The sequence below is a fragment of the Scheffersomyces spartinae genome (assembly GCF_019049425.1).
Source record: "Scheffersomyces spartinae strain ARV_011 chromosome Unknown scaffold_35, whole genome shotgun sequence".
NCBI lineage: Eukaryota > Fungi > Ascomycota > Pichiomycetes > Serinales > Debaryomycetaceae > Lizanozyma > Lizanozyma spartinae.
This window is the reverse complement of record NW_025065082.1, coordinates 1-25642: the sequence shown is the minus strand read 5'-3', so window position 1 is coordinate 25642 and position 25642 is coordinate 1. Positions and strand designations below refer to the sequence as shown.

Sequence of the window (25642 nt, the reverse complement as noted above, 5' to 3'; positions counted from 1 at the left end):
GGGGGGTTCAATTCATACCTATAATAAGATGGTATAAATAAAAAATATAACTTCTATATAGGGGGGGTTATATAAATGATTATATAATAAAATTAAATAAAATTATAAAATAAATATATGAATATATTAAATATTATAAGTGGTATAAGTAGTATATTAGCTATAGGATTATTAACACCGGTACAAAGTATATTATTTTTAATAATATTATTTATAAGTACAGCATTATGTTTATATAATCAAGGTTTTGTACTTATGGGTATATTATATATATTAATATATGTAGGTGCTATAGCTATATTATTCTTATTTATATTATCATTATTAAAAATAGAATATACAAAACAAAATAATGTATCACCATTAATTATAACAATTATAACGATATGTTTAATACCGTTAGATATAACATATGAAACATATGGAATAATAATGAAAATAGATGAATTAGTAACATCAGAATTAGTAACAGTAGGTAATCAATTATATACTGAATATGCTGTATTAACAGTAATAACTGGATTAATATTAATATTATCTGTTATAGGGGCTATATCAATAACTAAATAATGTTACAATTTATAGAATTATTAATAATGTTTTTATCAGTATTATTAAGTGTAGCATTTTTAACAGTAGCAGAACGTAAAACATTAGGTTATATGCAACGTAGAGTTGGACCTAATGCTGTAGGTTATTATGGTTTATTAATGGCTATTGCTGATGCAGCTAAATTATTATTAAAAGAAATAATCTTACCTACTCATGCAGATAAAATAATTTTATTAATTAGTCCTATTATATCTTTAGTATCTGCTCTATTATGTTGAAGTGTTATTCCTTTTGGTCCAGGTATTACTATATCTGATCATAATTATGGTTTTATATTAACTTTAGCTATAAGTAGTGTTGGTGTATTTGGTACTTTATTAGCTGGTTGATCTGCTAATAGTAAATATTCTTTATTAGGTTCTATTCGTTCTACTGCTCAATTAATTAGTTATGAATTAGTTTTAACTACTATTGTTTTATTATGTATTTTATTAGCTGGTTCTATGAATCTTTCTAGATATGTTGAATTACAAGAATGTATTTGAATATTTATACCTTTATTACCTTTATCTATTATTTGATTTATAGGTTGTGTTGCTGAATGTGCTAGACCTCCTTTTGATAATGTTGAAGCTGAATCTGAATTAGTTTCTGGTCATATGACCGAATATTCTTCTTCTATCTTTGTTTTATTCTTCTTATCTGAATATGCTTCTATTTTATTCCTTTCTACTTTAACTTCTATCTTATTCTTCGGTGGTGGTACTGGTATTATTCTTGGTTTAAAAACTAATGTTTTTGCCTTTACTTATATCTGAGTTAGAGCCGCTCTTCCTAGAGTTAGATATGATAAATTAATCGCTATGTGTTGAGTTGTTTTCTTACCTCTTCTTTTCGCTCTTGCTATCTTTATCCCTGCTCTTCTTTATTACTTAGATGCTTATCTATTCATTTAATATGACCCCCCCCCCCGAAGGATTTATATCATATTTATATTTATATTATCCTTCTCTTCTAAAAAATTGTTAGTTATAATATATAACCCGAAGGTTATATATTTATATATCTACTACCCTATTTATAAAACCTTCTCACCGTATGGTGGGGGTTTTTAATAATATATATATATTTATATTTATATTTTTAGGTGTATATAGGTTATATAGGTAATATAGAAAAGATAAAGGTAACAAATAAACGGTTATGATGGAATGGTAGACATAGGACACTTAAAATGTCCAGGCGCAAGCCGTGTAGGTTCGAGTCCTACTATCCGTATAATATATATATATATTATATCCAAGGAGATATTACCCTTGAGTTATATATCTATCTTATTTAATCCCTCCCTTAATAGGGTGATATATAGGATATATAGGGGAGGATTCTAATGTTGGTAATTAGAGCTAAATTGTAACTTTAGTGCCATAGGCTTCGACTGTTCGATTCAGTCCCTCCTCATATTCCCCCCAAATACTCCCACATACCTTTTTTAAAGGTTATGGGTTAGGGATAAGATAGAAATAGTTCAGAGGTAGAACAATCGATTGTGGTTCGATATACCTGAGTTCGAATCTCAGTTTTTATCCAACTTGAGTAGTTTAAAGGTAAGAACTGTTGCCTCATATGCAACAAATGTTGGTTCAAATCCAACCTTAAGTATTACTTCGTGACCCACCCACCTCTTGGTGGGTGGAGTTATATATATATGTTGTATAAGCTAAATAGGTCAAGCGTCCGTTTTGTAATCGGAAGAAATGGGGTTCGATTCCTCAATACAACATTTACCTTTTATATTTATATATATATAATATATGACTACATGATCTAAAGGTATGATGTTACTACTTCACAGTAAATATACGGGTTCAATTCCCGTTGTGGTTAATCCATCTTTATGTTATTACTCTGTAAACCCCCCACAAAGGGGGGGTGTTACTACAAAAAATAGATGTTTTATATAAGTGACAATAGGCTAACTGGTAAACTTTGGCACTTCCAATGCTATATTGCGTGTTCGAGTCACGCTTGTCATATTATAACATCCTATATATCTCCTTACGGTGTAACCCCACCATTGGAAGGGTAACGGTGTAATATATGGGCCTAATGCCTATATATCCCCTACGGAGCAATATATTATTCGGTATATATTACCCTTCCTTATAAACCTCCAAGGGTTTATACCTATATTGTATTATTATCTATAACCTTCCTATGTTATCATAACCCATTTATGGGTTATCCTTTACTAGAACTATTCTATAGTAGGGGTTACATAGTAATAATAAAGGTAAGGACAATGTACTCATGGTGAGTGTTACGACTGCAAACCGTTATCCTAAGGTTCGATTCCTTCTTTGTCTTAATTAAGCTCGATTAGATACCCCCCTACGGGGGGTATTATTATTATACTTTGATAAATTATTATAAAAATATAGATGTTAATATAAATATAAATAAATATGACTCTCTTATAATAAACCATAACCAATTATTGGGTATGGTAAAAAGGAGGTTATATCCCAGTAGGGTATATTAATAAAACGCGGTGTATTATAACAGATTGTTGCGTAATAGGTAACGTACCTACATTGGGTGTAGGGGTATGGGGGTTCAAATCCCTCCAATCTGATAGATTATATATATTTTATATATACTTAAATAATATAAGTCCCCCCCCTTATTATATATTAGGGTATAGGGAAATATGATTAAAAAAGTATATATATTATCGTAAAATATTAAATATAAATTAAATGCCACAATTAGTTCCATTTTATTTCTTAAATTTACTAACATTCGGTATCTTAGCTTTAGGATTATTATTATATGTTATATCAACTATAATATTACCTAATATATTAAGATTATTAATTGCTAGAATATTAATCGTTAAATTAGCCGGTTAATATACCTATATAAAACCCTCTCATCAATAAAAGAGGAGGTTGTATATAAATATAAAGATATATTTATTAAATAAATATATATGATATATATCATATAATATATATTATATATATCATCTTAAAAAGATAATAAATATTATATTAAACCAGGAAATAAATAGTAGGTAATAAAATAAAAGATAATAAAATGATATTATCACCATTAGATCAATTTGAGATCAAACCATTATTTACATTAAATAATATATTAACATTATCATTAACAAATTATGTAATATATTTAATATTAGTAGTAGCAATAATATTTGGTATAACTAAATTATTAAATAATGCATATTTAGGATGAAATAGATGAGGTGTAGCAGTATTAGCTATATATGATACTATATTAAATATGGTTAAAAGTCAAATAGGTGTTAAAGGAGGTTATTACTTCCCTTTAATATTTACTTTATTTAACTTTATAGTAGTAGCTAACTTATTATCAATGATACCTTATTCATTTGCTATATCAGCTCAAATAGTTGCTATAGTTTCATTAAGTTTATCATTATGAATAGGTGTAACATTAATAGGTTTAAGTAAACATGGATGAGGTTTCTTCGCTTTATTCGTTCCTAGTGGTACTCCTTTACCTTTAGTACCAGTATTAGTTTTAATAGAAACTTTATCTTATAGTTCAAGAGCTATATCTTTAGGTTTACGTTTATCAGCTAACATATTATCAGGACACTTATTAATGTTAATATTAGGTTCATTAATATTTAACTTAATGGGTACTTCTATATTAGGATTTATAGGTGGATTTATACCTATGGCAGGTGTTATTGCTATTGTAGTATTAGAATTCGCTATATCTATGATACAAGGTTATGTATTTACTATATTATTATCAGGTTATATTAAAGATGCTCTAGATTTACATTAATCTTTAAATCAAAAATTCTCCTTACGAGTTTTTTAATTTATCTCCGACCCCCCCCATTTTTGGGGGGGTAGGGGAGAATACCTTTTATATATATTTATATTATACCTTTTAATATAACCCTATAAATCTACTTTATGTAGATAAATACTTTATATAAATAAATATATAAAGGATTAAATTATTCATATAAATATAAACCCTTCGGGGGGTCATCACCTTTGAAGGATTATAAAAATAGTAGATAAATATAAGGGGACAATGATTAATATAAGGCCAATATATAAATGTTGCAATGCAATTAGCATTAGCAGCCAAATACATCGGAGCTTCAATCGCTACATTAGGATTAGGAGGAGCAGCTATAGGAATCGCTTTAGTATTCGTAGCTTTAATTAACGGTACATCACGTAACCCTTCATTACGTGCTACATTATTCCCTCAAGCTATTTTAGGTTTCGCCTTAGCAGAAGCTTGTGGACTATTTTGCTTAATGATATCATTCTTATTATTATATGCTGTTTAATATATAGCCCCTCAAAAAGGGGTGTATATTTCAACTCTCAAAGGGTTAATTCCCCCGAAAGGGGAGATCAATCCCTCCTATGGTGGGTTAAATTATATTAGCCCCCACATTTATAAGATATAATTCCCCCCCCGCAAAGGTTTTATCATATCTCCTTTGGAGGTGTCATTTAATATCTTATATATATTTATTTATTCCTACGGGATACCCTTCAGAAAGCATTCCCTTCGTATATAAACCTCCCCCCCCCCCTTCAAAAAAAAGGTGGGTTATATTTTATAAGGTAAGTATAAAAAACATATAATAACATATATTTATTTCCCTTTTTGGGGGGTGGATATACATAAGGATAACCCACCAAAGGAGGGTTATCAAGATAGTAAGTCATCTTTGTGTAATAAAATAAACCTTACCCTTAATGGGGAGGGGTTTATTAAATAAATAACCCACCATTACTTAATTATCCTTTATTACGAAGGGGTTTATAATAATAAAGGTGGGTGATATGCCCCTGGCGGGTGTATTATTATTTCAGGATGATTTATATAAAACCAACACCCATTCTTTTATGAAGGATTGGGTGGATTAAACATATTAAATAAATAATAAGAATAATAAATAAATAAAATAATGAAACAAATGAGTTGAGCAACACGTTGATTGTTTAGTACATCTCATAAAGATATAGCATTATTATATTTAGGATACGGATTAATATCATCTATGGTAGGGACAGGAATGTCAGTTATCATTAGAATGGAATTATCAGGAGCAAATCCTCAATTTTTACACGGTAATAATCAGGTATTTAACGTTTTAGTTACAGGACATGCTATAGCAATGATATTTTTATTCATAATGCCTGTGTTAATAGGTGCTTTTGGTAATTATTTTTTACCTATAATGATAGGAGCTGTAGACATGGCTTTTGCCAGATTAAATAATATTAGTTTTTGATGTTTACCACCTGCATTAGTATTAATTATTGCTTCAGTATTAATCGAGCAAGGTGCCGGTACTGGTTGAACAGTTTGAGATAAGCTGTTTATTAAAATACCATTAATTGCATTAAATACCTTAACCTACCATCATTGGTCGATAGGTTGACTATTATAAAATACTTATTCTTAATATATAGTTCAGTTATAAATTTTATAATTATAGGTTAAAATGCATATATATAGATATCTTATAAGATAATATGTATATCAGAGACTAAATATGGTAGAACATAAATTATATAAATATATGTTTAAGATATAGTCCAAATTATAAACACTCCCCAACCTATCAATATATAAAAGGGGGTGTTTAAATATAAAAATAGTTATCCACCTTTATCAGGTATAGGGTCACATTCAGGACCTAGTGTAGATTTAGCTATATTTGCTTTACACTTAACAACTATATCAAGTTTATTAGGTGCTATTAACTTTATTGTTACAGCATTTAATATGCGTACTATAGGTTTACATTTAATTAATATGCCTTTATTCGTATGAGCTATATTATTTACAGCTATATTATTATTATTATCATTACCTGTTTTAACAGCTGGTGTTACTTTATTATTATTAGACCGTAACTTTAATACAGGTTTCTACGAAGTAGGTGCCGGTGGAGACCCTATCCTATACGAACATCTTTTCTTAATAAAATCAAAGGGTTATCTTATATTTTTATTAACCTTTTTTATTATATACTTAATATATAATTCTTTTATAAAGGGTTATATATCTTCAGATAAAATACATTCTATGGATTATACAGTAACTATGATTAAACCTAATTTTAATCAATTTTATAAATAATATAAAAGAATTAATCCTAATAATAATTTACCTGATAATAATTTTTTAATAGGTTTTACTGAAGGAGATGGTTCTTTTATTGTTACTAAAGATAATGATTTCTTTTTTATTATAACTCAATCTATAAATGATATAGAAATATTATATTATATTAAAAATAATTTAAATATGGGTTATATTATTATACAATCTAAAGAGAATAAAACTTATAGGTTTGTTATAAGAAATATATCTCATTTATATTTAATATGTTTATTATTTAATGGTTATACCATCAAGACATATAAAATTTATTAATTTTATTAATAAACTTAATGAAATAATACTTAAATATAAACCTAAACATAATAAAATTTATTTAAATGTAGTATATATAGAACCTATAAATAGATTCCCCCCCTATGGGGGGGGATATATCCCCGAAGGGAATAGATTAGTTATAATAACATTAGATAATGAATGATTATTAGGTTTTATAGATGCTGAAGGTTGTTTTACTTGTTCTATATTAAATAATAATACTAAAGCTTTTAGAGTTAGATTAATATTAACTATAAAATGAACAGTTAATAAATATATTTTAAATGATATTTTAAACATTTTTAATTCTTTATCTAATACTGATAAACCTTTAGGTAGTATTGTACCTCATTCAGCTAATGATACTTGAGAATTACATATTAATGGTTTAAATAATTGTTTAGCTTTAAGAGCTTATTTTAATTTATATAAACTAAAAACTATTAAATATAATAGTTATATTAAATGAGATATATTTATTAGATTTAATATCTAACAAAGAACATTTAAATGAAAATACTAGAAATAATCTTATCTTATTACTTCGTGAACCCCCTCGAATGGGGGGGAAGTAAAAAAGTTAATAAAATATAATAATTATATTCCAAATATAGGTAATATCCCTTAAAAAATATAGGAAAAAAGGATAAGATTTAGTTAAAACTATGAAATTATTTAATGCAGATGTTAATAATAATCTATCCTAACTTTAGGAAGGAAATATATAGGAATAACCTTTAGGGTTATTTAAGACATTAAATAATAAATATCATATATAAATATATAGTATCATTCATATAATGGGTGATTATATTTATAAGATATATCTTAATTCTAGTTATTATAAATATATATAAATATATACCCTATGGGTTATATGATAAATTCTTACAAGTGAGTCATATATGTTATATAAATAAATATAATAGCAATACTGATGTAACGGTTAATAATATCTTAAAATCGAGACCGTAGATTATGTAAGTAATCTCTACAGACTGCTTCATCAGTGGGTGGTGTATTTATATATTAATTAATGTATATATATATTGCTTAATGTACAGTCGAAACTCTTTATATATTAAATATATATAAGTTTATATTAAAATAATAATATCTTCCAATAAGGGAGGATATATATATAATATAAAGATATATATATAATAAGTGAAATATATATATATATTATGAGTAGGATTCTTTGGACATCCAGAGGTAAAATCCCCCGTAAGGGGGAGTTCAATCCCCCCTATGGTGGGGGTTAAATTATGCCTCTTAATATTGCTATATGCTGAAATGAACTATAAAATATATAATAATATAATATATATATATATAAAATCTATTAGAGGTTTTTGTTATATATACTTTATAATCATATATATCCCGGAGGGGGATATATATCATATTAAAAAGATAATCATATATTATATAACAATATTATATATATGAGTCAATCAGCAAGAAACTATATATAAATATATATCATATATAAATATAAAATATAGATATATATGTAAATATATAGGATCTTTAGAGATTATACGCAATAGTACTTTATTCTCTAATAAATTAACATTAAATAAATATGATGGTTATCGAAAGGATTATCTATCTATAAATAACCCCCTTCAAAGTAGGGATTTATGTTATAATATAAGTAGAAGATATTTACATATAAATAATATATCGATTAATGTACCTTTTAAATATAAACCATTAAATAAAGATCAATTAGGTTATTATTTAGCAGGTTTAATAGATGGAGATGGTAATTTTAGTAATCAAAAAGGATATTTAACAATAGTTTATGATATTAAAGATAAATCAGCAGCTTATTGATTAAAAGATCAAATAGGTTATGGTACAATATCTTTAATAAAAAATAAGAATGCTATAAAATATGTTGTTTCACATAGTGATGGTTTATTATATATATTAGAATTAATAAATGGTAAATTAAAAACAAATAATAAATATAATCAAGTTGTTAATTATTTATTATTAAATAATAATCAAGTTAAGAGTAAATTTTATTTTAAATATGATAAATTTAAATTAGGTAATATAAATGATTTTTATAATCATTGATTATCAGGATTTATAGATGCTGATGGTTCATTACAAATAAAAATAATTAATCGTAAAAATAGAAATAAAGAAGAAGTTAGACTTAAATTACAAATAACTCAAAGAGATAAACATATATTAGAAAATATTAAATTATTTCTATCTATAAATAAAATATCAAAAGATATGAATATCTCTTATGATAAATTAACCAACCTTAATAAAAATGAATTATTATCTGGTTGTTATATAGGTACACGTAAACATATGACTCCACAACCCCATTATATGGAGAAGGTTAATAAAACCCGAAGGGAGGTTGATCAACCCGGAGAGGCTAAATATAATATAACATACTATTTTGAAACAACATCTTTTAATACATTTAAAAATGTTATAAATTATTTAGATAAATATCCTTTAATATCATATAAATATTTAAATTATTTATATATAAGAAAAGCATATTTATTAATACAAAATAAAGAACATTTAACTTTAGAAGGTATTAATAAAATTAAAAATATAAAAAATAAAATGTCCCCATCCTACGGAGGGGGGGGATATATATCATAACCATCAATATAATAGGAATAAAGTATAAGATATAATCCCAACAAAAATATAATCAAGTTTTTGTTTTCCTTATATAAATATCCCTGCAAAGGGATGTCTTATAGGAGAGAAATAACCTATATAATAATGTAGTGTTATAAAGTTAATTGATATATAATTATTATACCTGGATTTGGTGTTATATCACATATCGTATCAACATATAGTAAAAAACCTATTTTCGGAGAGGTTGGTATGTTATACGCCATGGGATCTATCGGATTCTTAGGTTTCTTAGTATGAAGTCAAAAGATGGCTTCCTTTAAACGTGAGTTTAAATAAATAAACACCACAAGATACTGAGAAAGATGATATCTATTAATGCGTTATATGTATAAGTTAATATATTTCCCCCCCATAGGGGGGGGGGATATATCCCCGAAGGGAATATATTTTATAAAGACTTTATATAATATAAATATAAATAGAAATACTCTATCAGTTAGATACTTAATACATCCCCTAAGGGATTTTATCTCTTTTAAAGAAATAAAAGGATCTTCAGAGACTATACGTGGTGATACTTATGATTCAATTTAAATAAAAGGGTCATAAGTATAAGATATAGTCCAAAAAATATAATAACTTGCCCCTCATACTCTTTTGGATATGGGTTATAAGGTGAGTTAAATATTTTAGCATCACATGTACGTTGTAGGTTTAGATATTGATTCTAGAGCTTACTTTACAAGTGCAACAATGGTAATTGCCGTACCAACAGGTATAAAAATCTTCTCATGATTAGCAACAATATATGGAGGAGAAGTAAGATTAGCTATACCAATGTTATTTGCTTTAGCTTTCTTATTCTTATTTACTGTTGGAGGAGTTACAGGAGTTATGTTATCTAATGCTTCAATAGATGTAGCATTCCATGATACAATTTATATATATTTAATATATGGGCCTAATGCCTATATATCGCCCTTGGGGCAATATATTTCCCCCCATAGGGGGGGGGGGATATATCCCGAAGGGAATATATTATATACCTCCTTTAAGAGGGATATATTAAATATATTAAGTGTCTTGTTTTAACACTTCAAAAATATATATATCATATTAAAAAGATAATATATATAATATTATATTAAAAAGATAATATATATTGGTTATAAATATATAGTTATATTATAGCTAACGGTGAAGATAAGTATATTGATTTAATAATGGAATCATACTACGGGTATGCTTATTAATACCGTGTACGTATATATATAAAGATAGACTTACCACCTTGAGTGGAGCGATTTAACCTATTAGGGTAACCCACCCACAAAGGGAGTGGTAACGGAATAATATTGCCTTCGGCGATATCTATATCTTTATTGATATTAATATTGCCTTCGGCAATATGACCCCCCCTTTTTGGGGGGGGGGTCATATTTATATATATATAGTATGTAGAGACTAAACGTTGTGTGTTAAGTATATATATATATATATATTTAATAAAATTATAGTCCATTTTATTTTATAGTTAAAAGTATAATAAAATCACTTATTACGTAGTAGGTCAAAAATTAATAATGGCCCTTAATAATTATATTATTACTTTAAATAATTATTTTGAAATTGACAATATGCGGGGATCTATATTACTTAATTTATATTTACTTATATTAACCCTAGCGAAGGGGATGATCAACCCGGATGGTTTGATTATATTAATATGATATCTTTTACAAATAGATGAAAATAAATATAAAACTATATTAATAGGAAATAAAATTAACCCTTCAAAGGTTTATAAGGTTAATAAGATTATATTTAATAATATAAGTCAAAATAATACTAAATTAGATTTGTTAAAAATATATAAACAAACGAATATACAATCCGCAGAAAACATTAAAGAATTCTCAGAGACTAAACGTCAATCTAATAATTTAGATGAAAGTACAAATATTTCTAAGGATAATAAACATGCAATTGATAATAAACCCATCCCTTCAAGAGTAGATTTAGATTTATTTATAAAAAATAATAATAAATTTATAAATTGATTTGCAGGTGTTATGGATGGAGATGGTTATTTTCAAGTTAGAAATATTAATGGTATAAATAAACTTAAAACAATAGAAATTAAATTACATAATAGAGATATTAGATTATTAATGACTATATTAAATAAGTTACATTTAGGTAGAATATATAGATATAAAAATAATAGTTATTCTAAATGAATAGTATCTAATATATCAGATATGACATATATTATAAAAATGTTAAATGGGTTAATAAGAATTAAAGTAGATAATTATAAAAAAGCTTGTGAATCTTTAAATATAGAATTTAAAGAAGCTAATTATAATATTGAAAGAAATGATCCTTATTTTTCAGGTTTAATAGATACAGATGGATCAATAGTATTTAATTTTCCATCAAATAGAATAGAATGTAATTTAGAATTAAAATTAAATGAATATTCTAAAAAATTAAATTTAGATAATGTTATACCTAATATTAAACCTAGTATTTATTTAAGAAAACATCAACAATTTTCATCTATAGCTTTTAAATATCAAACAGTAAATAGTATGATTTATTTATATGAATATTTTTTATTAAATAGATTATATTGTGATATGAAATTTTATAGAATAACTAAAATTATAAATTTTATGGATATTAGAAAATATAGTAAATATCCATATGATTCAGAAGAATATTTAATATATTCAGAATTTATATTAAATTGAATACAATATGAAAATCCTAAATGATATAAAGTACCATTTGTATCTAAATTACGTAAGAAGAGATAGTCCACAATAGCATTTCCACTACGTATTATCAATGGGTGCTTTATTTAGTTTTGTAGGAGGTTTCTACTACTGAGGTCCATCAATGTTTGGATTAAACTATAATAAAGTATGAGCTGAAATACACTTCTGATTAATATTTATATCAGTAAATATAATTTTCTTACCAATGCATTTCTTAGGTCAATATTTAGGCTTAATTAAAATTTCACTAATTGCTGGAATATCCTTTATTATTATATATTTACTATATAAATAAATATCTATGTATACTATTTGTATTAGTTATAATAATATATAAATAAGGACAATCAGCAGAATATTTATATACTAAATATTTTCAGAGATTCTATGTGAAATATAATACACTTTTAAGGTGTATATTATAAAGATTGAATCCAATATATATATATATAGATATATATATAAAAGCTAAATGGAATGCCTCGTCGTATACCTCAATATCCTGATGCATTTATAGGTTGAAATTATGTAGCTAGTATAGGTTCAGCTATATCTGTTATAGCAGTTATAGTTGGATTAAAAAGTGTATTAGTACAATTAGAAAATGGTGAAAATGAAAGACCAGAAGTACAAGTTACACCAGATTTCTTAGAAGCTAATTTAACTAGAGATGTTAGAGATTCAGACCTAGAATTAATATTATCTAGACCTGCTGAATATCATACTTTCTCAGAATTACCTATCTTAAAATCTTAATAACTATTTTATTATATATATAATCATTTAATAAGAGATACCCCACCTATGGAGGGATTCCACCCCCTTCATGGAGGTATTTATATTTTTACTAATAACTTTACCCTCTCTATAGAGGAGAGTTATATATATAAATATAAGTTAATATATTCCCTATGGGATATATCAAACTTCTTATTGTATACAAAGGGAGGGGTTTAGAGGAATAAGGCAAGCAGTATAATGTAAAGGTAACATATAAGGCTCATGACCTTAAGAGTGGTAGTTCGAATCTATCTGCTGCACAGAATAAAGAATACTTCAATAAAGGAGTGGAAGGAATTTAGTGAATTATAGCTCAATGGTAGAGCAGTCCACTCATAATGGATGTATCTCAGTTCAATTCTGAGTAATTCAACTATATATATAAAAATATATAAACTAATCTTAAAGATAAAAGATAAAAATAAAATATAAAATAATAAAGAACATGATGTTGGTTCAGATCGAATGCTATGTAGAGGCTTAACACATGCAAGTATAAATATATATATATATATTTATGCGTACAGGTGAGTATAATTGTATATAAAAATATATAATATGGATGTAGGTAATAGAGTAAAATCTAGCCATGAACTAAAACTGATGATTAACGTCACAACAGTCACATACCTAAAGAGGTACTCCTATTAGGAGCAGCAGTGAGGAATATTTGACAATGGTCTAACGACTGATCAAGCTATCTACGAGAAGGATATTAAAATAACTTACACTATAGGTGTAAGGATAAAAATAATAATAAAAGTATCTATAAACTTCTATATATAATTTAATAATGATAGATTATAAGAATAAGTCCTGACAAATATATGTGCCAGCAGCTGCGGTTATACATAAAGGGCAAGCATTGATCACTAATGGCTTAAAGGATCTGTAGAACGATATACATTTATATATAAAATAAATGAATGATAGAATAAATAAATAGGTGATAAGAAGTAAAGTTTGAGAGATGAAATACTACGAAAACATTATGACTGCAAAGAGATCACTAAAATTTATTGACGTTGAGGGATGAAAGCTATGGTAGCAAAATGGATTCGATACCCAATTAGTCATAGCTGTGAACTATGAGTACAATATTAGAGAAGCAAAATGCTAATAGTATTCCGCCAGATAAGTACGCTCGCAAGGGTGAAAATCAAGACATTAGACGGTTGTAGCCAAAAGCAGTGGAACATGTTGTTTAATTGGATAATCCTCCTAAAATCTTACCATCATTTGAATCATAATATTTTTTTTATATTATGACAGGCGTTACATCGTTGTCGTCAGTTCATGCCGTGAGGTGTCTTATTTATTTATTTAATGAACGTAAACCCTTACTATCTATATATTTTATATAGTATAGTTAATCTTTATTGAGTAATAAGGTGAAGTGGGGACGAAGACTAATCAAGATGACCCTTATATGATGGGCTACAGGCGTGTTACTAACTTATTACAATTATATTTATATATTATAAAATTAAATAAATTTAAATATTAAGAATAAGTTATTTATAATAACTATTGATGAATTGTTTACTGAAACTCGTAAACATGAAAAAGGAATTGCTAGTAATCGCGAACGAGAGTGTCGCGGTGAAAATATTTATCTACTTCGTACTAACCACTCATCAATGGCAGGAAGTATTTACTAATCTTACCCATAGGTTGGTTTCTATATGACTTGTCATAAGTTGAAATACGGTTCGGTTAGGGGAACCTGATCGGGTTTTATACACTTTAATTTTATTTATTCTTACATATTTACCCCCCATAAGGGTTTATTCCCTTCTTTTTTATCTTTCTTAGTCTATATCTCAATGGTAGAGAGATTGATTGATAATCAATAGATGTAAGTTCAATTCTTACTAGACTAATATATAATCCCCCCCCCCCTTATATATAATAAGGGATAGGTAGAGAGATCTATCCTTATTACTTCATGATCCCCCCTTTGTGGGGGGGGGTTACTACATGACCCCCTTCTTAGGGAGAGGGTTATATTATATGTGAGTTGTAGACTAACCGGCAAGTCACCTAGATTTGAGCTAGGCCTATGTATGTTCGAATCATGCCAACTCAGATATTAACTCCCAACCATATGACCTATTTTATATATTATAAGAAGGGTTAGGATATAAATATGGATAAAGAGAAAAGCCTTGGTAGCTTAATCGGTAAAGCATCATAGTGTCGCTATGATAGATGTCAGTTCAAATCTGATGTAAGGCGTAAGGATAGTTCGGCATTGGTAAGCCAAGCTACTTGCTATGTAGTAGTCTTTGACTCTCAGTGTTCAATTCACTGGCTATCCGTATATTTCTAGCATATAACATAAAGGTAGTGTATATTATTACGGATAATATTGTGTAAGTTCGATTCTTACTATGCTATTTATTTATATATATATATATATATAAATATGTTTTTTATAAATATGTTATTTATAACATTTTTAATATTTTTAGTTTTATCAACAATATCTACATATAATGTAGAATCTACTTCTGGTAATATTACTCCTTCCGGGAGTGATATTGCCTCCGGCAATATTAATATCAATAAAGATATATATAATATTATATTAAATAGATTAGGTATTATTAGTATATTATTTTCATTAATAATATGAATAACATCTATTAATATAATATCTATAACACCAGGAATAACTTTATATAATAATTGATTTAATATAACAAGTTATAATGTACCATTATCAATATTAACATTTATATTAGTAATAGGTTTATTAATATATAGTGCAAATAATAATAGATATGATTTAAAATCACTATCATTAAATTTATTAATTATAGCTAATTTAATAGGTTTAATATTATTTCCATTAGTAAATGATTTAATACCATTATATATAATAATAGAATTACAAAGTTATTCATTATATTTAATAACAGGTTTACATAACAGATCATATAATGCTTCAAGAGCATCATTATTATATTTCTTAATGGGAGGTATAGCATCTGCTATAATATTATTAGCTTCTTATTTCATATATAATTTAACAGGAACTACTAATTTAACAGATATATCATTATTAAATGAATATAATTTAATAGAATATAATTATGATTACTTTAATATATTATTAATAGCTTTATTATTTAAAATGGGTATAGCACCATTACATCGTTGAAGTATAGCTGTTTATAATTATTCACCTACTTATATAACAGCTTATATAAGTTTAGTAGCTAAAATATCTATTATATCATTTATATTTATAAATTCTAATTTATTTAATCATCATATATTAATAATATTCTTTTATATATCATTAATAATAGGTGCTTATAAACCATTATATCAAGTTAATATAAAAACTATATTAGCATATAGTGGTATATTAAATTTTGGTTATATATTATTAACTATAATAACTTTTGATTTATCATTTTATGTATATATTATACAATATGTATTAACTCATTTAATATTATTTTTAGGTATATTAGGTGCTAGTCAATATATAAATAAACCAGTATCAACATGATCACCATTAGTATATATACATCAATTAAAATTACCTAATATGACATTAGCATTTTGTTTAATAATAGCATTATTCTCACTAATAGGAATACCTCCTTTAGCAGGTTTCTGATCTAAATATTATGTATTATCAGCTGCTTTACAAGATAATTATATATTAGAATCTATTGTATTAGTTATTTGTAGTGTATTTGCTACTTATTATTATGCTAATATTATTAAAGTTTTAATGACTAGTTATAATAGTAATAATTTATCTGTTATTAATTATATTAATCCATCATTAGCTTATATTATTTCTTTATGTACTGTATTAGTTATTAATTTCTTTGTGATATTACCATCACTATTAGAAGGGTTATATTTAATTACTGCGTAAATGTTTACATTTTATTTATATTTAGCTCCTGTTGTAGGTGTAGCTCTTATCGGTTTAAATTATTTAATTTCTATACAAAATTCTTATAATGAGAAAAATGGTCCTTTTGAATGTGGTTTCACTTCTTATCTACAATCTAGATCAGCTTTCAGTGTAGCTTTCATTTTAGTTGCTATCCTTTTCTTACCTTTTGATTTAGAAATATCTTCTATTTTACCTTTCGTTGTTAGTGCTTATTCTAACGGTATCTACGGTTTATCTATCTTACTTATCTTCTTATTATCTTTAGTTATCGCTTTCATTTATGAAATAAGTTTAGGTGCTTTAGACCTTGAAAGACGTTTTAAACCTATTGTAAAACCTTTATTACATAAATTATATAATTTATAATATCCCTCCCTTATTTATAAGGTAAATATACTTTTAAATATATAACTCTCTAATACCCACCCTAAAAGTGGTCATTTATTCTTACAGTATTAACTCCCCCCCATAAAAGGTAATGGAGTTATACTTACACACTCTTCCTATAACCCTAAGGATTATACCTTAATATATAAAAGAGTTATACCATATATATAGGTATATGTAACCCCTATATATCTTATTTTTGTAATAGAGAGTTTTTATAAGAATAAAAAGATATAAAGGGATAATTATTTATAATAAGAAAAGGGAAGGAATAAGATAAGTAAATAAACAAAATAAAATAAAAATAAAATGATAGCGGTATTAACAACATTAATAACGTTTTATATAAGTCAAAATAATATAATAACATTATTAATAGCTATAGAGATATTATTATTAACAATAACAGTTAAAATAATATATATAGGAGGACAATATAATGATATAGAATCAACAATATATGCATTATATATAATAATATTAGCAGGAGCAGAATCAGCTATAGGATTAAGTTTATTAGTATCATACTATAGATTAAGAGGGAAAGTATCTAATATATTATAATGAACTGATTATGATTTATACATGAAGAGCCTATAATAATAAGATTAGGTTCATGAATAACATTAGGTGATTTACAAATAGATTATAGTATAATATTAGATTCATTATCTATGTCTGTTATGGTTCCTGTAGGAATAGTAACTATATGTGTATTATGATATGCTATAGAATATATGTCTCATGATCCTAATATTAATCGTTTTTTAATTATATTAAGTATATTTGCAGTATTTATGTCTGTATTAGTAGTTAGTGATAATTATTTAATGATGTTTATAGGTTGAGAATTTGTTGGTGTTATATCTTATTTATTAATATCTTTCTGAAGTACACGTATAGATGCTATGAAATCAGCTTTATCAGCTATATTACTTAACCGTTTAGGTGATACTTTCTTTATTATAGCTATGGCTATTATGCTTAATACTTTTTATACTTTAAACTTTTATGCTATAGAATTATTAGTACCTAATATACAAATATTTATATTAAATATTATAGCTACATTATTATTCTTAGCAGCTTGTGCTAAAAGTGCTCAATTTGGTTTCCATTCTTGATTATTATTAGCTATGGAGGGTTGTGTTAAGGCCCTCTTTAAATTTCACTATATAAAGGAATATCCTTTTATAATTTGGTCCAATAAATACATTTATTATATATACCCTATTTGGGTACATATTTTATTGGTAAAATCTAAATTATATATATTTAAATATAAAGGACAATCCTTAAGAAATATGATATCTAAAAGGTATTATAGATCTTTAGAGACTTTATGTGAAATTATATTTTATAACCCGTTTAAATATTATACCCATCTACTCTATATCCCATCTTTGGTTTATGGGGAGCATTCTTTAAATAATAAATTATCCTCCTCTAAAGATAATAATCTCTTATATGAAAGTTATAATATATACCCTCCGGGGGATATATTAGATGAAAATTATAATCAAAAGGATTTTTATTATTGATTAATAGGATTTACCGAAGGAGATGGTTCATTTATTATTAATAACTATAATAATTATTTAGAATTTAAAATTACTCAGTCAAGTGCTGATATACAAGTTTTATATTATATAAAGAAAAATTTAGGTTTTGGAAAAGTATCTATACAAGATAAAAATAGAAAAACTCATTGTTATAGAGTTAGAGATAAAGAAGGTTTATTAAAAATTATTAATATATTTAATGGAAATTTACATTTAAATAAATATAATAATAAATTTAAATTATTTGTAGATAGATTTAATGAAACATACAAAACAAATATAAAAGTAATAAATAAAAAGAATAAAATAAATTTAGATAATGCTTGATTAGTAGGTTTTACTGATGCAGAAGGTTGTTTTACACATAGTTATATTAATAATAATATAAGTATACGATATATTTTATCACAAAAAAATGAAGATAATATAATGCAAGAATTAGCTATATTATTAGGTGGTTATACTTATAAATTAAATAAATGTAATACAATGAATATGACAGTAAATTATTTAAAATTAATAAAAATAATAAAATACTTGAATCATTATAAATTAATAACAAAAAAATATATAACATATAAAAATTGATTATGAGTATATAATAATTATAAAAATAAAACTTTTTTAAATAATGAAATATTACTTAAAAATTTTATAAAAAAAGCAAATAAAGGGAAATAAAATATAAATAAGAAAGTCCAAACATTTATGTAAATAAATGAAATAATTTAATGGGAAAGATATTTATAAATATTACCCCCTCCTTTTTAGGGGTGGGGGTGATATAGCCCGTGGGCAATATTCTCGAATTAAATATTAATTAATGCCAACACCAGTAAGTTCATTATTACATGCAGCTACTATGGTATGTAGTGGAGTTTATGTATTAGTAAGATCATGATATATATTAGAATATACACCATCAGTATTAATAATAATATTATATTTAGGAGGTATAACAACTATAGTAAGTGGTTTAATAGCTACTGTTACTAATGATATTAAAAGAGTTATCGCTTTATCAACTATGAGTCTATTGGCTCAAGATATATGACCCCCCCTTTTGGGAGGGTTATATATCAGGCATCAAACTATATGCGTTGAAGTATATATTTATATGTTATTATCTCATATATTATATTATATAAATTCGCAGATAACCAAAGCTCGTATTTTATATATGAAATACTTTTATAATATCTATTTTAATTCATTTCTCTTAGGTAAAAGAATATATAAATCTTTTATATGGGAGTATTCATTTATAAGACAGTACTATATAAAATATAAGTCAGTAAAATGAATAGATATTATAAACAGACAGTTAGTAGGAATCTCAGAGGCCATACGTTTGATATTAATTTACTTATCTTTTATATATTCTAAATTATATATCCAACTTATTTACCCCGATTATTTAATGCCTTACCCTATAAGTAAAGAGAAATATATATCATATTTTATTGGGAAAATTAATAAAGGGGATGATACATCTCTAGCGAAGAAATCATTAAAAAATAATTTAAACCTGGAAGGGGATAAATTATTAAAAAATGTAATATCAAATACTTCACCTATAAATATAAAGGAAGGTGATAATTATGATAAAGGATTTGCAGAGTGATTAGCAGGTTTAATAGATGGAGATGGATATTTTAATTTATCTAAACAAGGATCAGCTCGTTTCCAGATAACAATAGATATAAGAGATGAGAGAATATTAAAAATTATTAAAAATAAATATGGAGGTTCTATAAGGAAGATAGCTAATGCTAATGCATTAAGATATCAATTAAGTCATAAAAAGGGTTTAATTAAATTAATAAATGATATAAATGGAAATATAAGGAATCCATCAAGAATGTTACAAATGAATAAATTATGTATAAAATATGGAATAGAATTATTATATCCTAAACCATTAACATTTAATAATGGTTGATTAAGTGGTATAATAGATAGTGATGGATCCGTATATTTAAATATTAAAAGTGGACAAATATTTATAAGTATAACACAAAAGAATAAATATATATTAGAACCATTAATAAAAATATATAGTGGTAGAATAGATATATTAAGTCCTAAAATAGAAGCATTTAAATATATTGTATATAGAAAAAGTGAATTATTTAATTTAATAGATAATTATTTTAATAAATATCCTTTAAGATCTATGAAAATGAATAGAATTAATTTAATTAAACAATTTTATATTCTATATCCTTATAGAAATAATCATGATATAAATAAATTTAATAATTGAATAAAATATCTTGATAAATGAGATAAATATAATTAAACCTATCGGTTTGATCACCTCTTTTCTATACCCAAAATTATATTTTGGGGAAGGATTTTTTATTATATATATAAATTTAATATAAAGATAAATTAATAAAGAAATGGTCCAATATCGCAAAGACGATATAAGCAATTAGGTATGATGATGATAGCTATAGGTATCAGTGCGTATGATTTATCAATATATCATTTATATTGTCATGCATTCTTTAAAGCATTATTATTTATGTCAGCAGGATCTATAATACATGCATGTATATCTGAGACACAAGATATGCGTAAATATGGAGGATTTAGAGATTATTTACCATTTTCATATACAGCCATGTTAATAGCTTCATTATCATTAATGGCTATACCAGGTTTAAGTGGTTATTATTCTAAAGATATAATAATAGAATCAGTATTTGGTTTATATGATTCTATTAGTAATCCTATTTATTATATATCTGTAGCTTCTGCTACTTTAACAGCTATATATTCTACTAGAGTAGCTTATTTAACTTTCTTTAATACACCTCGTGGTAATAAATTTACTTACTTTAATTTAGATGAAAATATTAAAATGATTATGCCTATGATTGTTCTATTATTCTTCTCTATTTATTTAGGTTTCTTTAAAGATAATATTATTCCTTTCTTATCCTTTGGATTACCTCAAGATAATAATTTCATAGAAACTGAATATACTTTAAGTTCTATTATTAAATTATTACCTTTAATCTTAGGTCTATCTTTATCTTTATTATTAGTTTATTATTATGAATTTAATTATAAATTAAATAATTCTACTTTATTAAAATTTTTATCTAACCGTTTAGCTGTTGATCTATTTATTAATTCTATTACTAGATATGCTTTATCTTTCTCTGGTTTACTTAATAAATTTATCGATAATGGTTTCCTTAAAGTTCTTGGTGATAATGGTATAGGTCAAATATTATCTACTATTAATAATAAATTATATAATAAAAACAAATAAAAAAAACCCCACCCATAAAATGGAAGATTTTAGGGTATTATAATTTTTTCCCCCCCCATTGGAAAATGTTAATTTATTCTTATGTGATGCCCCTAATACCCTAAAGAAGGGGGGGGGTAGGACATTCATCTCTGGTTAAATAACCCAACGGTTTATTCCTTAATAAGTTATTTTTCTCCCCCCTTCCTAATAAAAGGATATATGATAAATATTATAAAGAATAAGAAAAAATAAAGGTAAGGATGTATGACTGAGAGGTTTAAGGTGTGATATTTGAGCTATCAAGATTGAAAGATCCACGTGTTCGAATCGCGTTGCATCCGATAAATGATTATGGCGGAATAGGTAGACGCGGTAGGTTTAGGTCTTACTATATAATATAATATATAAGGGTTCAAATCCCTTTAATCATAGAAATTATAATAATAATAAAATAATATCTTAATAAAAAGATATAAACTTATAATAAAATGACATTAATTTATATAATAATATCAGCATTTACATCAGTAACAGGTAGATTAGTTAATACCTTATCTAAACATATATATTTAGTAGCGAGTATATTAATAATAATACCTACTTTATATGATTGAGAAGAAATAAATGTATATTATACAACAGATGGTATAGCAGATGTTTTAATATTATTAACAATATATTTATTACCTTTATCAATAATATCTAATTGAAATAATATACGTAGTTCATTATATTTTGAATTAGTATTAAATTTAGGTATTATATTATTAATTAATTTTATGTGTCAAGATATGACATCGTTCTATATATATTTTGAAGCTTCATTAATACCATTATTTATAATAATAGGTTTATATGGTGCAGCTAATAAAGATAAAGCAGCTGATTATGTTTTAATATATACATTATTTTCTTCATTATTTATGTTATTAGCTATAGCTATATATGAAATATTATTAGATAATACTGATTATCAATCAGCTAGTTTATTAACTTTATCTTTAGATTTACAATGTATATTATTTTTAGCTATTTCTATAGGTATAGCTGTTAAAACACCTTTAGCACCTGTTCATACATGATTACCAGTAGTACATTCAGAATCACCTTTAGCAGGTTCTATCTTATTAGCAGGTATTATATTAAAATTAGCTATATATGCTATTATAAGATTATTAATACCTACTTTATCAGATGCTACTCTTATTTATACTCCTTTAGTTTATGTTATATCTTTAATAACTATATTTTATGTTTCTTTAATAACTTTAAGACAAACTGATTTAAAAGTTATTATTGCTTATAGTTCTATAAGTCATATGGCTGTTTGTATTTTAGGTATATTCTCTAATACTTTAACAGGTATAACTGGTAGTTTATTATTATCTTTAGCTCATGGTTTAGTTTCTCCTGCTTTATTTATTATTGTAGGTGGTATTTTATACGATAGATATCATAATAGATTAGTTTATTATTTCCAAGGTTTAATATCTTATATGCCTATCTTATCTATATACTTTATTTTATTAAGTTTTGCTAATATTGGTACTCCTTTATCTTTAAACTTTATAGGTGAATTCTTATCATTTACTGGTGCTATAGGTAAATCTCCTATCTTAGGTTCTTTAGCTGCTTTCTCTGTTTTATTATCAGCTTGTTATCAAATGAAATTAACTAATAGATTAACTGGTGGTATTAAATCTCCTTATATTAATCTTACTGCTGATTGTACTTATAGAGAAACTATACTTATGTTAGCTCTTATTATACCTACTATCTTCTTAGGTATTTTCCCTAACTTCTCTATCGATTTCTTATGAAATGCTTCATCTTTAATATATACTTTCCAAAGTTAATAACCCTTATTTGTTTTTTTTTATATAATAATATATAATGAGTTATTCTTTTTAAAGTTATATATATTTTTATATTATATTTACAATTTAATATATACTTTTATTTATTCCTTTTATATACACCCCCACACCTCATTTATGGGTTTATCCTATTTTACCTCCCTCCCTTAGTGAGGGGTACCTTTATATATCTAAAAATATAAGGTAAGATCTAAAAAAAAATAAAAAAAACAAATAAAGTAAAGAAATAAAAATATTATAAAAATAAATGACATTAAGAAAATCGAATTTATATTTATCATTAGCAAATAGCTATCTAATAGATAGTCCTCAACCATCATCATTAAACTATTGATGAAACTTAGGATCATTATTAGGATTATGTTTAGTAATTCAAATAGCCTCAGGATTGTTCCTTGCTATGCATTATAGTTCTAATATAGAATTAGCGTTTAATGCTGTTGAGCACATCATGAGAGATGTTAATGCTGGTTGATTAATAAGATATATACATGCAAATGGAGCTTCATTCTTCTTTATCTGTATGTATTTACACATAGCTAAAGCTATGTATTATGGAAGTTACAAATCACCTAGAATTATTTTATGATCAGTAGGTGTTATTATTTTAGTTTTAACTATTGCTACTGCTTTTATGGGTTACTGTCTGGTCTACGGGCAAATGTCCCACTGAGGTATAGTAAATGCCTCATATTTAATAATATATATATATATATGTTATATTTTATATATATTATTCTTTAAATACTTATATAGGAGATGTTTATTACAACGTTATAAATATACAGATATAACTACGTTACCTCCTTATACAAAGGAGGTTATATATAAAATATGTAATAAACGTTTAGATGTTACTAATTTTAATGAACCATTAAATGAAGAAATATTATCTATAGTATATGGTTCATTACTAGGAGATGCTAGTGCTGAAAAACGTAAAGGTGGTAAAGGTACAAGAATATTATTTTATCAAGAAGATAGTCATAAAAATTATTTATTATATTTACATAGTCTTGTAGCTAATTTAGGTTATTGTAATACTAATATACCTAAATTACAAACTAGATTGGGTAAAAAAGGTAAAATAAGACATATTATAAGATTTAGTACTTGAACTTATACTCAATTTAACGATATTTATAATGTTTGATATATATCTGATCTTAAAGGTAATAATATAAAAATATTACCTTATAATATAGATAAATATTTAACACCTTTAGCATTAGCTATTTGAATTATGGATGATGGAGGTAAAATAGGTAAAGGTTTAAAATTATGTACTAATAATTTTAGTTATAATGAAAATTTATATTTAATAAATTTATTAAATATTAAATATAATATTAAATCAACTATTCATAAAACTAGTACTATAAATCAATATAATATTTATATTT

At 25.2% G+C, this 25642-nt stretch overlaps 5 protein-coding genes and 11 non-coding genes across 16 annotated transcripts; all 16 read left to right on the top strand.

Moving 5' to 3' along the window:
- Window positions 1–569: 569 nt before the first annotated feature.
- NAD1 (complex I subunit 1 family protein) lies at window positions 570–1370 on the top strand (the record flags this gene model as incomplete). Its single annotated transcript, XM_043194294.1, has 4 exons — window positions 570–792; window positions 898–936; window positions 970–1089; window positions 1141–1370. The coding sequence occupies 4 exons, from the start codon at window positions 570–572 to the stop codon at window positions 1368–1370; spliced, it is 612 nt and encodes a 203-aa protein (XP_043046857.1).
- Window positions 1371–1749: 379 nt separating this feature from the next.
- KQ657_003585 lies at window positions 1750–1830 on the top strand. The gene has a single exon. It is a non-coding gene; the product is annotated as a tRNA-Leu (tRNA).
- A 239-nt stretch (window positions 1831–2069) lies between these two features.
- Window positions 2070–2140, top strand: KQ657_003584. The gene has a single exon. It is a non-coding gene; the product is annotated as a tRNA-His (tRNA).
- A 2-nt stretch (window positions 2141–2142) lies between these two features.
- Window positions 2143–2214, top strand: KQ657_003583. The gene has a single exon. It is a non-coding gene; the product is annotated as a tRNA-Met (tRNA).
- A 48-nt stretch (window positions 2215–2262) lies between these two features.
- On the top strand, window positions 2263–2335 carry KQ657_003582. The gene has a single exon. It is a non-coding gene; the product is annotated as a tRNA-Thr (tRNA).
- A 33-nt stretch (window positions 2336–2368) lies between these two features.
- Window positions 2369–2439, top strand: KQ657_003581. Its single transcript has one exon. It is a non-coding gene; the product is annotated as a tRNA-Glu (tRNA).
- A 77-nt stretch (window positions 2440–2516) lies between these two features.
- Window positions 2517–2588, top strand: KQ657_003580. Its single transcript has one exon. It is a non-coding gene; the product is annotated as a tRNA-Gly (tRNA).
- Window positions 2589–4684: 2096 nt separating this feature from the next.
- On the top strand, window positions 4685–4915 carry ATP5G2 (ATP synthase subunit C family protein; the record flags this gene model as incomplete). The annotated part of the gene is made up of 1 exon (XM_043194293.1): window positions 4685–4915. The coding sequence occupies one exon, from the start codon at window positions 4685–4687 to the stop codon at window positions 4913–4915; it is 231 nt and encodes a 76-aa protein (XP_043046856.1).
- A 6978-nt stretch (window positions 4916–11893) lies between these two features.
- COX1 (cytochrome c oxidase subunit 1) lies at window positions 11894–13196 on the top strand (the record flags this gene model as incomplete). The annotated part of the gene is made up of 5 exons (XM_043194292.1): window positions 11894–11900; window positions 12244–12249; window positions 12347–12354; window positions 12445–12452; window positions 12977–13196. 5 exons carry the CDS (start codon window positions 11894–11896, stop codon window positions 13194–13196), a joined length of 249 nt encoding a protein of 82 aa, XP_043046855.1.
- A 213-nt stretch (window positions 13197–13409) lies between these two features.
- On the top strand, window positions 13410–13481 carry KQ657_003577. Its single transcript has one exon. It is a non-coding gene; the product is annotated as a tRNA-Met (tRNA).
- A 41-nt stretch (window positions 13482–13522) lies between these two features.
- On the top strand, window positions 13523–13593 carry KQ657_003576. The gene has a single exon. It is a non-coding gene; the product is annotated as a tRNA-Met (tRNA).
- A 1439-nt stretch (window positions 13594–15032) lies between these two features.
- On the top strand, window positions 15033–15103 carry KQ657_003575. The gene has a single exon. It is a non-coding gene; the product is annotated as a tRNA-Ile (tRNA).
- A 282-nt stretch (window positions 15104–15385) lies between these two features.
- Window positions 15386–15458, top strand: KQ657_003574. Its single transcript has one exon. It is a non-coding gene; the product is annotated as a tRNA-Asp (tRNA).
- Window positions 15459–16359: 901 nt separating this feature from the next.
- ND3 (NADH-quinone oxidoreductase subunit A) lies at window positions 16360–17511 on the top strand (the record flags this gene model as incomplete). Its single annotated transcript, XM_043194291.1, has 3 exons — window positions 16360–16363; window positions 16583–16591; window positions 17147–17511. The coding sequence occupies 3 exons, from the start codon at window positions 16360–16362 to the stop codon at window positions 17509–17511; spliced, it is 378 nt and encodes a 125-aa protein (XP_043046854.1).
- Window positions 17512–22620: 5109 nt separating this feature from the next.
- On the top strand, window positions 22621–22703 carry KQ657_003572. Its single transcript has one exon. It is a non-coding gene; the product is annotated as a tRNA-Ser (tRNA).
- A 450-nt stretch (window positions 22704–23153) lies between these two features.
- Window positions 23154–24182, top strand: ND4 (NADH dehydrogenase subunit 4; the record flags this gene model as incomplete). The annotated part of the gene is made up of 2 exons (XM_043194290.1): window positions 23154–23161; window positions 23534–24182. 2 exons carry the CDS (start codon window positions 23154–23156, stop codon window positions 24180–24182), a joined length of 657 nt encoding a protein of 218 aa, XP_043046853.1.
- Between the last annotated feature and the right edge of the window lie 1460 nt (window positions 24183–25642).